The 17,929-nt window shown below is 45.0% G+C and overlaps 1 protein-coding gene across 1 annotated transcript in view; it reads right to left on the bottom strand.

Annotated features, from left to right (window-relative positions):
- adamts9 (ADAM metallopeptidase with thrombospondin type 1 motif, 9) overlaps positions 1-17,929 on the bottom strand; it is a 56,219-nt gene that overhangs the window by 27,505 nt on the left and 10,785 nt on the right. The window contains 17 exon segments of the mRNA XM_032550139.1: positions 499-666; positions 753-860; positions 3,575-3,694; positions 4,901-5,062; positions 7,702-7,884; positions 7,970-8,183; positions 8,303-8,429; positions 9,812-9,941; positions 10,776-10,942; positions 12,077-12,172; positions 12,351-12,468; positions 13,174-13,310; positions 13,422-13,603; positions 13,916-14,061; positions 15,396-15,500; positions 15,722-15,863; positions 16,664-16,810. Of these exon segments, the coding sequence (XP_032406030.1) occupies positions 499-666; positions 753-860; positions 3,575-3,694; positions 4,901-5,062; positions 7,702-7,884; positions 7,970-8,183; positions 8,303-8,429; positions 9,812-9,941; positions 10,776-10,942; positions 12,077-12,172; positions 12,351-12,468; positions 13,174-13,310; positions 13,422-13,603; positions 13,916-14,061; positions 15,396-15,500; positions 15,722-15,863; positions 16,664-16,810 (2,452 nt within the window).

Here is a 17,929-nt window from a genome sequence, read left to right as displayed (position 1 = left end):
ACTGGGAGTCTGACTGTATGGTACCGCCACGCCTCTGATGAGAAACATCTGTAAGCAAGAACGTAAGCCCCCTCGCTGCAGCCTCTCGCATCAGCTCCAGAAATTTGCGTCTCACTCCTTCGGCCTCCTACTTAAACGCACACTCACACCTTCTCTGTCCCTGCTTGCACCTCTTCTCCAGTCCATGTCACACACTCGTTATGCTGCATATGCAGTGGTTTATTGAAGTAATGTTGACAAAAAGTACTAGTTCGACTGGCAGATTTTTTCACTCACAGCAAGACATTTTTTCTATGCTATGAGTGAAGAAAACTGCCAGTGGTACTAGTACTTTTTTATATCAACATTCAAGCATTATAGACTTAAAACAAGGTTGTATATCTTGCTGAAAAGTTAGTTTTGTCTCAATTTTATGAGTAATGACATATTTGCACTTGAAGTCAGACAAAAATCCTTGGTAAGACTTTGTGTTTTTGCAGATAATGGCGGCTTCCTCACCGCTGTCCATTCCAGCACTTTCCACTGTCCACAGGCTACAACCGAGCACACTTCCCGGGCAGGCGGTTTTGTCAGGTGCACGCACGCCGACTCTTCTGCCACGCCGCCCTGGTTGTCGCGGCAACTCACATAGCGCATCCGCGTGCCTTTGCCGCAGCTGGCGCTACACTGTCAAGAAGAGGAGGAGGAATGTCAAGACGACGTAAAAACGTCGAACCGACTGACGCGATGGGAAGTTCGAGAAGGGAACCAACCTGAGTCCAGGAACCAAACCTCCACTGGGTCCTGTGGCCTTGGTGAGACGGGACTTTGGTTACCGGGGGGACAGGGTGGCTGCCGGAACACTGGGCCACTTCACAGTCCTGCGAAATACGAGACACATACGCCCATTCATGCGGGCAGTTAATAAAACCACCGTACTGTAACAAAATTCATCCCTGAAAACAAAATGCCAGGAATATCAGAGAAAGGCTTTTATGACAAGGGACCACTGTTAACGAGTTCGGTCTGTTCCTTCAGCGCCATGTTTGAAAGTGGGTATGGTTCCCATCAACCTTTCCCCCCCACCTCCACCTTATCACAACAACATTATCAGGGTCTGCCCTGTCAGTTCAAACTATGGATTGTGGCCGTAAGCCACTCAGCATAAAGCCCAGATCCCTGTCATAACAGGTCATAGTGGAGTGGTATTTAGGGCTCCAATGCCCATGCTGGCGTGGTCCGAAGCTCCACCCCTAATCCACCCCCTTGTCCCTCACCTTCCGCCTTCTCCCCCACCGCCCCTGCCCTCTGGTGCCCTCTGACCCCCTGTCTCTAGGAATGACGACCTTAATCAGGTCTCACAGACTCTGAGTAGACTACACATTCCACACTCTGCTTCCTAAAAGAAACAAATAGGCCCCACAGCAGCGCGAAAGGTTGCTCCACACACACTTCCTGCCACACTTATACGCGTCTCACTTTGACAAATCCCCGCAGGAGATCAAAACCTTACGTGGTGTCGCACTCTTTTGCACCGCCTCTCGTTCCTTATATTAAAAGTCCCCTCTTTCTATGAATGCTTCTTTCTTTTTCTTTTTTTTTTGAGCCCCGCCGGGTGGAGAGAGCGGTGGTGGGAATGGCGGCCTGGTGGCCCACTTCATGGATGGCTAGTCAGAATTACAACGAGGTAAGGCGACTGCTTCAGGGTCACTGGTCACCGGTCTCTGCCGACTCAGGCACCGGAATTAAGAACTGCTGCGACTAGAGGGGGCCTCATCCTGACTCTGCAGGATCAGCCCTCTGAAACGGGTTTACGCCCCACGCTGACCAAACAAACCTCTCATTCAGCTTAAAATACTGTATGTTTCTTTGTAGTTTTTTTTTTGTGTGCATGTGTGTGTGTATGCGTGTGCATGTTTATGATGATAAATGCAAGGTAGTGTTCTCCCCTTCAAAATGGGCACACTGGAATAGAGATCGAAGGTATCTAAAACATCAAACCTAATAAAAAAAACTAAACTTTTTCACTATGTGACTTGTAGGGAAAACCTTCATAGGCAGTGGGCATTTATTATCCAGATATCCATCAAAATTGAACATTTCCAACACAATTTATACTGTAAATAACTTGCTTTTCAGATCAGTAAGCATTTTAACGTCAGTACTTTCATGTGTGTCGTTTTCTGGGGAAAAAGTTTGATCTAAAATGTGTTTTTTAGATAATTGAAATGAATCGCTTTTAGTGTTTCTAACAAATTGGACCAACTATCAATGCCGGCCAAGTTTAAGCTCGAAAGGCCCTGCCTGGTCTCAGGCCGACAAGGAGCTCAACAATCCCCGAAAACTGAAAGCAAAACTTGGTCTTCGGATGCATCGTACCTTAACTACCTGGATCTGACAACAGCGCCTTTTCAATGTAGACATTTACTGAGGTAAGAAGACTCAAAGTTTAACATTTTCATTATATGTGAGATGCTAGAAGCTTTATAAACAGATTAGCAGGAAGGTTGAACAAAATCCAACAAAGCTGATCTTTTCATTCCTTTGTTTTAGGCGTTTCCTCGCTTCAGCACACCCAATTTGGCGATTAACAGGTTTTTACTCAACTGCAGTCATCTGAATGACTGACCTTTTAAGTTAAGTAGTGGCAGGAAGACCATTTCCTGCAGGTTGCTGTAAGCCATGTAGGGGACAGAGTAAATATACGGAGAAAAGTCAAAATGGTCAGATTTGACCATTTCTGGACTTTTTGGCCACCATCCAAAAAGTTGAATATTGGTTTATAAGAGACAATAAATAACACTGATCATCTCCCTGAATACACTATCCTCAGTGTAAAACATGGAAAAAGTTCTACATTTCTTATCAGAACATTTTGATTTATCGTTTTCATGATAAATTCCAGTGAAGGATGTGTAGAAAAAAAAGTGTCCATATTGCCAGGACTATTATTTTTACTACTTTCCTCCACTGTTTTTTCAATAAAGGTCTGTGAATAAATATGAATAAATTTGAAAATATGATTAAATGGAGTTACTGTGTGCACTTTAGTGATACAAGTCATACTTCGTCCTCAAGAAGCTCGTTACAAATGTTAGGTTTTTTCAAGAGCACTATTTGTGGCAGCCACTGCCATGTAGTTACCTAAAAAAGTAATAATAGTTCTTATCATCACTTGTATTGTTATCACAATACTACCACAAAATATCGCGATACGACTAAGTTTTATCACCACATCTGCACAGAAGGTGATTTTATTTCCGTAAGATGCTGAACAAAATTTGAGACCGGGGTTCAGGGTCACCTTCCAAATGCTGAATACACGTCACGCCACACTTTTCAGATTTGACATGCCTAAGATAACAATGTGAATATATTAGTGGGCATATTTGCAAGGCAGTGTTTCTTGCCAGAAGCTATCTGGCGTGTTGTCATGCTTTCACTGAGAGTCGAGGACGAGAACCGCTCGCTTTCGCCTGCGTCAGTGTGAACGGACATGCGTGCTTCCTTCCGCCGTCTCCTTCTTCTGCAGATAAAGCGTAGATCTGACAGCGAGGAAACGAAGGGACGCCGCGGAGATGCCGTTCCCGCTCACCTGCGTATCAGTGGGTCGCGCGGCGGCATTACATTCAGCGTCGTTCATGACAGCCCCGTAGGAGCCCACCACACACTTCACCGCTCGCATCTGGTAGCCTGGCCCGCAAGAGGTAGTGCACTGAGTTCAAAGAGAGAGAGAGAGGGGAAAAAAGGAGTGGAGGGGAAATGTTAACAACTGTGAAAAGGAGACAGAGAGGCAAGCATAAAACAGTTGGTTTACCTGAGGAGGCAATGAAATCTCCCCTGAAAATAAATAACTCTGCACATTAACAAACGGAGGGCTTTCCCGCCGACGAGCAGCAGAAGGAGTTCATATACGTTGCTCTGACTGTTTTTTCCACTGTTGCCAAGTCAAAGGGTACAATCCCGCGCTCGCTTCTGGCTCATTGCCTTCGGTGAAACAGGGTCAAACTTGTGTGGCGGCGGCTTTAGCTACCATTTGGCCGCGCTTCATTAAACCGCTTCAAATGCACGTTAACATGCGCACATCCTCTGATGGGAGGCGCAGGAATATTTCGCATTTTTTGGGTGTTAAGTTTTGTGTGCACAGTTTACAAACTGAGAATGCACACAGACACCGCGCCGCATGCATCGTTTCAGGAAGAGGCTTTTATCACACAGCTATTCAGGGGGATCTGGCCCGCTTACATTGTCTATATATCAAAACAAGCACATTTCCTGTTTCAGTGCACATTCTACGGGGAATTTTTACGTTGCACTTCTTACACGTCGCAGTTTTCCCATTCTTTGATAAATCAACAGCTGGGAAAACCCAGCACTGTTTGATTTGGAGGTTTAAGAGCTAATCTGTAGCGTCAAATCACTGGTCTGAGTCGACAAACCGCTGCTTTGAGCCTACTTAGATGATCAAGTTCCATTTATGTGTGGAAAGTAAAATATTTCCTTTAATGTCTGCTGTAGATGTCAGGAACCTAACCACAGCCAATGTCAAATGTTTTTATATTCCTTTCAATCAATTTTATTGACATTTTACGTTACAAACTAACAACAAGATAGTGGGTAATCGTGAAAGGAAATGATTTTTATTAAGTACTAAACTCTGAGAAGTGCGGCTTGTATCTTCAGTTAATAAATAGTAGAAATCACTGCAAATTACAGCCGTATATATGTTGAATTGAGTGGAGAGAGTCTGTAGAGATCAATTTTCAAGTTTTGTCACCGTTTCTCAGTTGGGTCGTGGTCGGGACTGTGAGCTGCTAATTTCTCTCTAGTCTTGACCCCGACTTTACGTTTGCTCAAATCTTCGAGAGAAACATAACATGCTTAGCGTGCCAAACACAATAAGTATGCAGGGACAACTCACCTGTCCCCATGGTCCAACTTGCCAAGAGGCGCACTCTTGCTGCTGGCACGCCTGCACCGATTCGGGTTTGGCTGCGCCACAGAAGCGGTCATCCAGGCGGTCCTCACCAAACTGGCACCATGTCTGTCGGTGTCTGTAGCCTTTCCCACATGTTACAAGGCACTGAAAGGGAAAATGTTGAAAGCGACATAGAAGCAGCGCAATACATTAATTGTGGTTGTTGCAACTGCTGTGTTCACAATGATCTGAATGAAGACGTTCTCAGAGCAAATTGCCCTTGCATGGGAGCGAGAAGCCAGAGAAAGTGTGATTATGCATATGTATATGGAACAGTGGAAGTGTTTTGGCAGCAACATGTAAAAAAAAAAAAAAAAATCTTGGAATGCAGTCCACAGTTTTGCAAGCTTCACTATGTGTAAACTGAGCAGAGGTTAAGCAGGCTTCTGCAATCACCACTTTCCCAACACTCACTTACAGTGGAGGAAGTGGATAATTTAAAGCAACTGGGACAAACCAAATTAGTCCTAAGATTTTGGTCCGAATGAATTTAAATTACAGAAAAGCAAATGGGTCTGCATAGATTTTAGTTAAGAGCTGCAGTACGTAACTTTTATGAAAAATATACACTGCTCAAAAAAATAAAGGGAACACTCAAATAACACATCCTAGATCTGAATGAAAGAAATATTCTCATTGAATACTTTGTTCTGTACAAAGTTGAATGTGCTGACAACAAAATCACACAAAAATCATCAATGGAAATCAAATTTATTAACCAATGGAGGCCTGGATTTGGAGCCACACACAAAATTAAAGTGAAATAACACTACACGCTGATCCAACTTTAATGTAATGTCCTTAAAACAAGTCAAAATGAGGCTCAGTATTGTGTGTGGCCTCCACGTGCCTGTATGACCTCCCTACAACGCCTGGGCATGCTCCTGATGAGGTGGCAGATGGTCTCCTGAGGGATCTCCTCCCAAACCTGGACTAAAGCATCCGCCAACTCCTGGACAGTCTGTGGTGCAACGTGACGTTGGTGGATGGAGCGAGACATGATGTCCCAGATGTGCTCAATCGGATTCAGGTCTGGGGAACGGGCTGGCCAGTCCATAGCTTCGATGCCTTCATCTTGCAGGAACTGCTGACACACTCCAGCCACATGAGGTCTAGCATTGTCCTGCATTAGGAGGAACCCAGGGCCAACCGCACCAGCATATGGTCTCACAAGGGGTCTGAGGATCTCATCTCGGTACCTAATGGCAGTCAGGCTACCTCTGGTGAGCACATGGAGGGCTGTGCGGCCCTCCAAAGAAATGCCACCCCACACCATTACTGACCCACTGCCAAACCGGTCATGCTGAAGGATGTTGCAGGCAGCAGACCGCTCTCCACGGCGTCTCCAGACTCTGTCACGTCTGTCACATGTGCTCAGTGTGAACCTGCTTTCATCTGTGAAGAGCACAAGGCGCCAGTGGCGAATTTGCCAATCCTGGTGTTCTCTGGCAAATGCCAAGCGTCCTGCACGGTGTTGGGCTGTGAGCACAACCCCCATCTGTGGACGTCGGGCCCTCATACCATCCTCATGGAGTCGGTTTCTAACCGTTTGTGCAGACACATGCACATTTGTGGCCTGCTGGAGGTCATTTTGCAGGGCTCTGGCAGTGCTCCTCCTGTTCCTTCTTGCACAAAGGCGGAGGTAGCGGTCCTGCTGCTGGGTTGTTGCCCTCCTACGGCCTCCTCCACGTCTCCTGGTGTACTGGCCTGTCTCCTGGTAGCGCCTCCAGCCTCTGGACACTACGCTGACAGACACAGCAAACCTTCTTGCCACAGCTCGCATTGATGTGCCATCCTGGATGAGCTGCACTACCTGAGCCACTTGTGTGGGTTGTGGAGTCCGTCTCATGCTACCACGAGTGTGAAAGCACCACCAACATTCAAAACTGACCAAAACATCAGCCAGACAGCATAGGTACTGAGAAGTGGTCTGTGGTCCCAACTGCAGAACCACTCCTTTATTGAGTGTGTCTTGCTAATTGCCAATAATTTCCACCTGTTGCCTATTCCATCTGCACAACAGCAGGTGAAATTGATTGTCAATCAGTGTTGCTTCCTAAGTGGACAGTTTGATTTCACAGAAGTTTGATTTACTTGGAGTTATATTGTGTTGTTTAAGTGTTCCCTTTATTTTTTTGAGCAGTGTATTTTTAACATAGTTGTAGAAATTACCATCATGTCATGGCAACGTCATATAAGAAAGATAATCTGGGGAAAAACTGAGCTCCTCAGCCTTCGCCCAGCTCTGCCAGTACTAAATGCAGAAATACATGACTCAGTCAGAAACAACCAGTCAAAGAAAGGAGCGTTGTCAATCACTCTGGTGTACGCACCGCTCACATCTTACGCCTTGCTCTTTGCTATGCAACAGCTGGTTCCCCGCAACAGAGCCTGCCACGAATGCTAGGGCTAGTTAGCATGGCCACAATGACAGTGGATAAACCATTTTTTCTGTAATGGTAAGTTTCTCTGCTATTCAGCAGCGTGTACACCAGGATGTTTGACAGCACTAAGACTTTCCTCCTGGCTCTGATTGGTTGTTTTTGATCGGGAGCGGCCCATTTTTGCATGCCGCAATAGGAGTTCAGTCTTATCCTGTTTTATATTAAACTGACACAACATGGTGACAGTTTTAACAAATATGGAGAAAACCATATTTTTGTGAAAGTTACCTAACGCACATTTAATGTCACAACATGTTTAGAATTATTTTAAAAAAGACATGCGATAATTCCTCAACTGACCTCAGACCAGTCACCAGTCTTCCACTGTGGACAGAGGAACTCATTGCAGGTTTGGACGGTCAGTTTGTCCCTCTGACTGCAATTGCTCTCGTTGTCGTCGCCGTCGTCGTCGCCGTCGTCGTCGGACGACTTTCGACACACTGCGCCCCGACGCCTCGTGCCCCCGCCGCAGCTCTTTGAGCACTGCGATCGAAATAGCCAGCCATCAACAGGAGGGAACAGCCAAGCAAAATCCAACAAAATCCTTCCCATTCTGCTAGAATCGTACCTCTGACCAGGGTGAGTAATCCCAGCCACCAGCAGGGTTACAATCTCCATGACAGCCTTCCCTGTCGTCAGGTTTGCGTTGCCCGCTGCAGTACCTGTCGTCGACTTTCTGGGTCTTGCCATCCGACTGGCTGATTTTGGCGCAGTACAGTTCCAGAGTGCGATATCCAACGCCGCACTGGGCTGTGCACTCGCTCTTACGAGCCACGTGCCATCTGGTACGAGAGACAGAGAGAGAACACGGGTCCCTCAAAGGTGTCGTACAAAGTGCAGCAGACGAACTGACCGGGCCCTGTTTAGGCACTGAAAAGTCGGTTAAATCGGTCAAACAGACCTCACTTCACATTCAGTGTTGCAGGGCTCAGTGATGGCAGCGGGCCGAGCTGAATTGTGGCACCGCTGGTCCGACACCACCACCCTGTCCGACTCTCGGCTGCAGAGAATCTTGCGCTTGCGCTCTCCTGTTGAGACGCAAAAAAGCAGAACTGAGTAAATCTCATTTAAGAGGTTTTGTATGCAGTGCTTTGATTAATGAAGCTTTTCTCTTTGCGGTAAAGTTCAACTGGAGCTTTCTGGGTTGGGTCCAGTCCAAAAAATGTATCTTGGATCTCTTTTTGGTGGCCATCTTTGACCCAACTCCGTGGTGAACAAGTGGTCCATCCAAGGTGACGGCAGATCTAGAACATTTTACATAGAAGAGGTCTAGGCGTGGTGGCAATGCTGGACCTCCTCTGTGAAGTAGGTGAACATATTTTTGTAAATGCTATGTACTGCACCTTTAAGGTCACAACATGTTTAGAGTTTTAAAAAGCTCCTCAACTGACCTCAGACCAGTTGATTGGCACCAACAGGCCTAATTCTGACACACGTACAATGTTCAATGCCTAAGTATGCAGTACATGACTTTACAATACAATTAAAGTGTCACTTGATAACAGGCAGGCGGGTATTCAATATAGAAATATCTGTGATTGACATCTTCTGTATGTGAATGGAGTCAACAAAAAGCTCACAAAAGCATTTGAAAAACTATTTATTGTATCTAAACAAAGATAGATTTTATATTTTGTCTCTTTGGGCAACAACAAAATATGCTGACTCTGTTTAATTGACCTATTTGAAAATACAACTACATATTTTTGGTGAAATCACATTTAATTTCCAGGCCACAAAAGGCTTCTGGGTAAACTAGGATTTATTCTTCATAAATATAATAATAACTTGTCAGCATTTACTTCCACTATGTCTCCTTACAATGTATGCATCTTTTAAAGTTAGCATTTTTAATACGTCGATGCCACGGACCATCTATTTAAAGCTAAAGTGCTTGCAAACAGTAGATGGAAACCACCAGGTTTTGCATTTCAGTGCAATGAGAGCTTAGTGTGTTCCTGCTGAGGACATTACATGTTGGCTGTGCAACCTGCTGTCAACTGCGAAGCTCTCGGTTTCCCCTCCAGCTTTGGCGGCGCGGTATTCCCGACAGTCGTGTCAAGAAGCAGAGAAAGAGATTCTTGCGCAGAACAAAGTGCGTCGTGGCAGAGAGCAAGTTTTTCGAGTTGACCTGCGATCCGCCCCCACAGACCCTGACCACTCTGAAAAACCCACGGTCACGTCAAGGAGGGCCATATATCACAGCCCACTTGCTGTAAAAATGAACTCGGTCGCAAGCGATATTTTCAAGGCGGTTCTCTTCTCGTATGTCTGCGACTGTGAGGCTCCCAGGTCTGCTATCTTCCGTGTCACCTCTGCTAGGAGCGCCGCATTTATCTTCAGACTTTTCTAACCCTGAGGCCTGCCAACCACATGTGCCTCCACCCCCCAAACCCTCCCGCCGCCTCACCTTGGCACAGGCGGCTGCACTCCTGCCAGGGCCCGTAAGCGTCCCAGAAGAACTGCTGAGGCTTATCCTCTATGGGGATATTAAAGGAGTAACTGACATCTGGATTGTAAAGGTTTCCAACAGAGAGAACCTGGAGGGAGCACAGAGAAGTACAGTTCAACACGATGAGAAGAGAAAATGAAACGACTGATTATTCAGTCGTTTAATGCGTTAATGCTGCAGGAACGCCACTAGAACTTTTTTCCACATTGTCGTGTTACAGCCACAAGCGTAACAGCTTTGGACATTTAGACACAGGGATGGGCATTTATCATATCGTTTACCATTTATTGTGATAAATTTATCGTCGTCACGTTGTTTAAAAAAAAAACAAAAAAAACTCACACCATGAGTGTTTCACCATGTGGACAGGATGGCGCGCACAGCTATACTCACAGCATGCGTCACATTTTGCGTAGAGCGCCGTAAAGATTGGTTCGGATTTCAACAAACCAAAGCGCCTTCTTCCATGTCAGCTATCTTTCAAACATGGCTTTCTTCCATAAAGAGCTGATTTAGTGCATGACTAAGAGTTGCCTTCTGGGCTGGATTTTGTTAAGATTGCATTTTTGGGCGTCAGAGCAGAGAGGGGTGAATACAAATGAGAGCCATTCTTTCCAGATTGCTATTCTTTGAACAAATTAAATCCTGGATTAATTGCAGGATTTAATTAACCCAGGATTAATTAATAAAGACAAACTTTGAACTGAAGTCCGTCAGTCCGGAGGCGCCTCAGAGTCCAGGAGCTCCTTTAGGGCTCCTGGACTACGCTGGTCCGATTCACAAAATCCCAATAAAACGCTTTACAGTTTGTGGCCACAACGTGCTAAAATGTAAAAATAAAATAAAATTTAAAAAAAAAAAGGTTTTAGGGGAAAACCATTAATATGAGGAGATTTTGTCCAAAGTTGTCAACAGTTTTTACCTGGACAATGATCTCCTCATCGATGCGGTCAGTGCAGTTGATCCTCTCGATGACGTGGTCGGAGCCACTGTACTCGATGACGGCGTCTCCCACTTTGATTTCCCTTTTGAACATGCTCACCACAAAGTCTCCGTTGAGCACGAACTCTCCGCGGCTGTTTGATATTGCTGCAGGGAGACACGAACCGTTTTGACTCTCGCAATTGTATTTCGGACCAAGCCGCGTCCGTTCAACTCGAGTGGAATCATCTCCAGAGCGCGGTGGGCTTAAAAGCTATGTTTGGGTAGCACCACTTGCTTTAAGCGATCACATGGCGCTGCATGCAAGAGGATGCATTAGAAACACAAAGGTTTATGTTAGCACTTAAAGGTAGACTGAGGCATGAGGCAGAAGTAAAATAATCCTTTTTTCCAGGAGAAGTCCCATTCGGGGTCGTCTGCACTCATTCACTCTAATGCGATTATGGAGCTAATTTCCTGCCTTTTCTTTCCTCACCATTTCACACATTACATTATTATGACTGTCGAGAGTACAAATCCTTCTAAGAATCTACAGCCTGTTCTTACATATATTAAAAAAAAATGACTTTACAAGCCCTTGGTGTAGAAAAGAGTGATCAATGTTAAACTATGTTCTGAAGTTGACATTGTGAAATACACACAGCTGTGGAGTGAAGACACATTTATTGGCGGGGAAGTGTAGAAAACCTAAAAATAAGTTTGGCTTTTGTTTTACTGCAGCAGCAGCAGTATAATCCAGCGATAAACAAACGTCTCTGATGTAAGCTTCTCTTCATCTCACCCCACATGTTCAACACAGGCCTTGTGTACATACAGGCACTTTGACACTTATGGTGCGTTCGCACCAAATGTGCTGTGAGCGTCAGGCCCGTCTGGTTTACATTCAAAGTCTACGTGGAGGCGCGTCGGGGGTCGTGGCGGCGAGTTTCCAGCGTCTGTCGTGGCGCGAGTTGAATCGTTTGGAGAGTTTGACGCGCCGAGCGCATCCAACGTGTCCCGAGTTTTTTGATTGGCTCTAAAGCAAAAACTCGAACCTCGGCATCAAGGTAAACAAGCCTTTAACCTGGCTGACCACGCCTGATTGGTACCAACAGGCCTAATTCTCACTCATTAAAAGAGGAGTACACATACAATGCTTAAGTTTACAGTACACAACTTCACAATAAACTAAACAAAGCATTGTATGCTAACAGGCAGGCAGATATGTAAGACAAGATAGAATATCTGATCGACTACAAGGCACGAAGCTACACTGTGACTGAAACAGCGGCGTATTCTCACCGAGGTAGTTGTCGTCCTCCGGCTTCCCTGAGTAGCTGTGTTGTCGCACATCTATGTTTGTAGCACCACTGGGTATTCGCACCACTTCATTATAGCCTGTAGATGTGATTAGATTGTTACAGGACCTGCTTTGGATCTCATATATAAATCATTTTTGAACAAATTACGTCTGGTGTTTCTAAAGGATGATCACATTTAATGGTAGCTGAAACACAGAACAAGAGCGGCAAGAGCCAAAAATGGAGAGCGATGGGACAAGAAGGTCGTAGCTCACCGTAGCGTACAGTGTTGAACGGTCCTGCTACAGTTTTGCAGGAGGAGTTGTCGCCTCCGCAGACGCCGCACTTATCTCTCCTGGCTTTAGAGTTCAGGACGTGATCACAACCCGCTTGCTGCTCCGTCAGGGAAGAGGCGAGACAAGTGTTTTGTTAATGTGAATGACGCAGCACAACTTTGGCGTTGTCATGCATAGTATTTGGCTATTTTTAAGTAAAACTGTACAGATCATGAAAGAACAAATGTAATGTGGCGACTCTTAAAGACACTGCTAATGAAAGACTTGGTATGGCAGGCCAATGCAAAGTACTGCATATTTGTGAACTGACTGCAAGGCGTCTGTGAGATAAATAAGATTTAAGTTTGAACTTTGACTCTGTTGCGTTGAAAATCGTCAAAGGGCGGGATTTCTTTTGTGTTGTGCTCTGTGTGTAATACTCAGATGAAATATTGCAAATATTTCTCAGAACAGCAGCATGGAACAAAGTGCGCCGCCTTAAGCCAAACAGATTTTTGATGTCGCGACAATCTCTGGATGTCAAATGCACTTGTCCGGGGCAGAGGGACTTCCTGAGCCACAGTCAAACCCAAAACTCTGTGTGTGGTTCCGAATGTACACAGGGAAACCCACTGACTCGTTTGATGTGCAGGGCATGTTTGCAATCAAGCTTTCAAACTAAAAATCTAAACGTCAGATTTGAAGAAACGGTCTGGTTAGGCAAAGGATTTGAGATGTTGGAGGGATGTGGAAATCATTAAAAGGCACGGCTGCACTGCACGAACGGACCCCGCCAGGGGTCACTCAGTACGAACAGGCTCACCCTGCACAGGCCCTGGACGCAGATGTCGTTGGTATCGGGTCCGCATGGCGTGCCATCGATGACCCTGTCCCTGAGCTGATAGTAGGCAGTGCTGCCCGCCACCCTGCAGAACAGCTTACATCTGTCCTTCATCAGAACTGACAGAGGAGACAAAACAAAGGCTGATCGGTGCAAGGCTTACGCTGATTAATGCTTTTCACCAGCAAAAATCAGGCAACAAGCAGCAGAAAATGAAAATAAGGACCCACTTCCGCTGTATTTGGGAACCCAGCGGACGTTAGGAGGTAGACCGTTGATGTTGAAGTGCTTTCCATCGAAAACAGCACACTGTTCCTCCCTGAAGTCCTTCTTTTGCTTGGAGCAGGGCTCAGAGTTGCAAGAACGGAACTTCATCCGCCGACCAACGCAATACATTCCTCCGCCCTGTGGCCTGAGAGCGCAAGAAAGTAGGGCAGCTTAAAGTGTGTCAGTTCTTCTCTTTAGCTTGTTACACATCAACAACACTCGTTCTCATTCGTTTTTATTCGTTTCTTATACTCTATTAATCCGGGATGAAAGGCTACACTCACTGAGACTGGCTGATGCGTGCATTTAGCAGAAAAAAACATCCCTGTAAGGTCTGCAATCAATGATTCACTGAACTCTTGCTATGGAAAGAATCCCCTTAAGGAGGTTTGATCTATGGAACACTGACTTCAGCAGATGAAAACATGCACGACTACAAAGACACGCGGCTACTCACACTGGTCGGTTGCATTCGCGCATTGCAATCTTTATGCCGCCGCCGCATGTCCGGCTGCACGTACCGAAAGGACTCCAAACCCCCCACGCGCCGTCCACAGGCGAGGCGTCGTGCTCGTTGGGAATGCACTGGCCGTGTTTGCAATGCTGCGAGATAAATGAGAGGAAGGACGGAAACAAATTCAATGACAGGAGCGTATGGAGATGGAACAAAAAAAAAGAAGAGTGAAACCAGAGTTAACCAGAAAGGAAGGCTAAGTTTAATCGAAAACATTGAATGCAGTCAATAAGTGTGTCTGAAAACAGACAATCTTGCACAAAGGTTAGTTTGTGCAGTTTGGCATGAAATGTCATTTAAAAAAACGGCTAAAAGGCTGAGACAGTCCAGCTGGTGAATGAACATGGCTGATTTTCAGTTAGATCAGTCCTGACCAATGGTCTGCCGGTATGTAGCAAGTTGTTAGTGAGTGTCGGAGGGTCAAAGTAAGCTGTATATCAGCATAGTTAAGGTGGTCAAAAAAAAAGCAGAGGAAGCACAGAGTCAAAAGAAGTAACTTAGAGGAGCGGCGTTATGTATTTTGCCAGGCCGATGGAGCTGTTTTATAGCACAATGAAGCGACTACGTTAGCAAGAGTCTTAGGAAGTCCGAATGGTTGCCAGAGGAGATTCAAGAATTTCTTAAACATGCATGAAAAAAAATCAAAGCAACACCTCAGGTATGTTTTTGATGAGGGAATAACATTATAACATGATCTACAGCTCAAAAATGTCAATTTTAAATAACGTCCCTACTTTAAAAATCTACATGTCAAGATATTAATGATCAGATGGCGAGAGAGAGAGCAAATGTTTCCGCAGATAACATGAAGGATGTATTTATTCCAGCAAAGTCGGTTTCATCCTTTTGAGTTTTGCAACGCGGTTCTGTGATGGGACGTGTTAGATTTGAAAACGGTGGAAAGAGTTTTACGGCAAAAGGAATTTGGACACAAAATTCAAGTCGATTCGTGACGATTAAAATCACCAGCCAAGTCTACAAGTTTAGCAACATGTTCACCATCAGAAGCTGTGCTTTATACGTTGGCAGCCATTTTGGATTTCGAGCTGCAGTTGGTGAGAAAGCTCCACCTCCGAAGCCGGAGATGCTGGAATAAATGATGTAGCTCAATAAATCAGTCTCAAAGTCAACATTGTTTCCCTCTGTGGGTGGACGTGTTGCTATGGGACTGAAATACACAAAATGCAGAGATAGTAAATTCCATCGGTTTGACCTGCTAACACTAACCTGTCTTTCAGCACAGATTGTGTTCCACTTTCAAAAGAGAATCCCGGTGGAATTTACGGTCAAGCTGTGGCCACTCTCAATTTTTAAGCTAACTGGAATTTAGCTTTCATCCACTCCCATTAGTTACCTAAGAACATTCTCCTACTGGAACCCACATTCTTGCATTTCTCATTTGCAGATTCTGCGTGACGCTTACCCTTCCAGGTTCACAGTCGGTGCCGTCAGCCCAGGGCATGTGCTGGGTCCTGCAGCCCCGCTGGGCGCCCTCTGGACTCGTGCACCACAACCTCCGACACTGAGTCTGTTCATTACACACAGGCATGTGAGCTACATGTTAATTCTGACATTTCAAAACTCAACCATTAATGCACAACACCTTAAAAATAAAAATAGAAGAAGAAGCAGCATGCATTTTAACAAAATGTTCAATTCGCTTTTCCTCGTATTTTAAAGGGAACCACTGACAGGTTTTCATGTTATACGGGGCGACTTTAAAGAAGCCGACGACACGATTCCACTCACCATGTAAGGGCACACCTGCGTTCCCGCCCCGAATATCAATTCGCACTGTCTATTGACACTGTATATCCGCCCGGGCAGCTGCTTCGACAGACTGTACGGCCCAGAAACGGGCTCGTCGAGCAAGCACTCACCATATCCTGTGCTATTAGGAAATAAAAGTAAAATGACTTGAAGAAAAAAAAAAAAGAGGAAAAAAAAACAAAACAAGAGACACAAACAGACAGAAAACGCACTCAGTACAGCAGGAGTGGTCAGTTATCTGCACACATACATCCACAAAGACGTCTGCTTATGCTCAACCGCGCATGACATCATCCCATTTACTATTTCCTACAGTCGGAGTAGTTGTTTCTTTTTTCCCAGGAGTTCAATGAGTTTATTGGGAGAAGGGAGACTATAAGGCTGAAGGAGTTATAAAAGCAGATCTTCCTTATATTACTTCTGAATTTAGCAGTCCCAGTTTTAAGAAGCAAGTCTGCAAACAATGCAGTTATAGTACCGCAATTTTGTTACATTTTGCCACAAAAACTTTAATATATTTTGTTTTCCAAGTAGGCTCTAAAGCTTAGTTTTCCTCTCATTTGACCTTATTGCTCATGTTTGCTGTGGCCAACATTTAGTAGCACTAAAGTAGGTTTACACACACCTATTTACTACTTATGTAACGTTTGGATTTCATTTCAGAGTAGAAGACTGGATACATTTTTATGTTGCACTTTCAGATTTTTGGGGGGTCAAGAAAACCCCCTTTAAAAAAAAAAAGGATAATACGTCTTACGTATCCTTACACAGTACACGACTTGCATGTTTCTGGATGCACATGAATGAAAACTTCCACTAGGTTTGTACTGTCCACGTCTGAGCAAGCGATTCTTATTCTGTCTGGCTACGTCCTAATAGTCGGAGACGCGTTATCGTGATGATGCAAACAGCACGACATACTCGAGGAACTCTGTGATGTACTTCCTGCTACACTTGGACCACATCCAAGGGTTTGTGTTGTAGTTGAGTGTGGGAGCCATGACATGCTGCTGCGACTTCACTCCATCCTCCTTGCACTTGTTGCTGTCATCATGAGGCATGTTGAACCTAGAAAGGAGAGAAAAGTGAACTAACTAAAAACAGGCAGACAAAATAGTGCCAAAAAAAAAAGAGATCAAATCTAAGTGAGGAGGGTTGAAGTCATTTTAAACCTTTCGTGGACAAAGCAAAAGCATTCTGAATGACGGACATGCAGCGAATGATGACGATGTCACTGCACAGAACTACAGACTATTAATATCTCTCCGTGTTTTATATCTGTAGCTACGTTCCCACTATCATTGTGGTGTTGGTTTTGGGGAAGCTAATTTGCGGCTGCCACTGAAAATAACAGAGCGTTTGTATTCTCTGCCTGTGGGGACGTTGGAGAGAAACCAGTCTGATATTAAATTATGTTAAAAACCAGGGAAACATTTTAGATGGGAAAATCTGAGGCCCCACATTCAAGCAGCTGCAGGGTATAGAAATGTGATTGGTGTAAACCGGTACAACATCGCACCGCTCGCCGCTAAGCTGCCCACCTTATACAGGGCAAAATCACAAGTGAGCTTTGCCTCCGAGCGACCGTCAACCAATGTTTGCACTGGTTGGTGCGGATAAAGATGGAATTCAATAATCCAGCCCTTCGTTTAGTGGCAAGAATGAGCATTTTGTGAGAGACGATGAAGGCTTACTGCAGAAGGCATGAAGGGGCGGCCTTATGTAAAATCGACTTTTTTGAGCGTCATGTCATGGTAGGTTTTTCCCTCATCGAAAAACATTCTTGGAGTGTTCCCTCGATTCTTTCGAAAATGTTTGAGAAATCCTTTTAATCTCCATTCAGAGGTGCCAGAACGCTCGCTCTCACAAAGCGCCACCTACGTCTGAGCGTGACCCCCAGTCAGCCCCCTCCAGACTAGTGGCAGCAGTAATTATCACACACATGCGTGTGCTTTTACATAGTTTTTTTTCTTGTGTGTGTGTCTGTAGTTTCGGGAAACTGACAGTCTGATGTATTGTATTTCTGGTCACAAGTATATACATTTTTCCCTTTTCTTCATTATTATTATTATTTTATTATTATTATGTATACTTTGATAAGAGTTTACTTGAGTCCAAGTCATACGAGAACCCCGCCAAAGAGACAAGAGGCCCAATTTCAAGGCGTCAAATTTCTTTTAAGTCCTG

This window comes from Xiphophorus hellerii, chromosome 20, assembly GCF_003331165.1.
Source record: "Xiphophorus hellerii strain 12219 chromosome 20, Xiphophorus_hellerii-4.1, whole genome shotgun sequence".
NCBI classification, from domain to species: Eukaryota; Metazoa; Chordata; class Actinopteri; order Cyprinodontiformes; family Poeciliidae; genus Xiphophorus; species Xiphophorus hellerii.
Note: the sequence above shows the minus strand (reverse complement) of the source record. Positions and strands in the feature narration are given on the sequence as shown.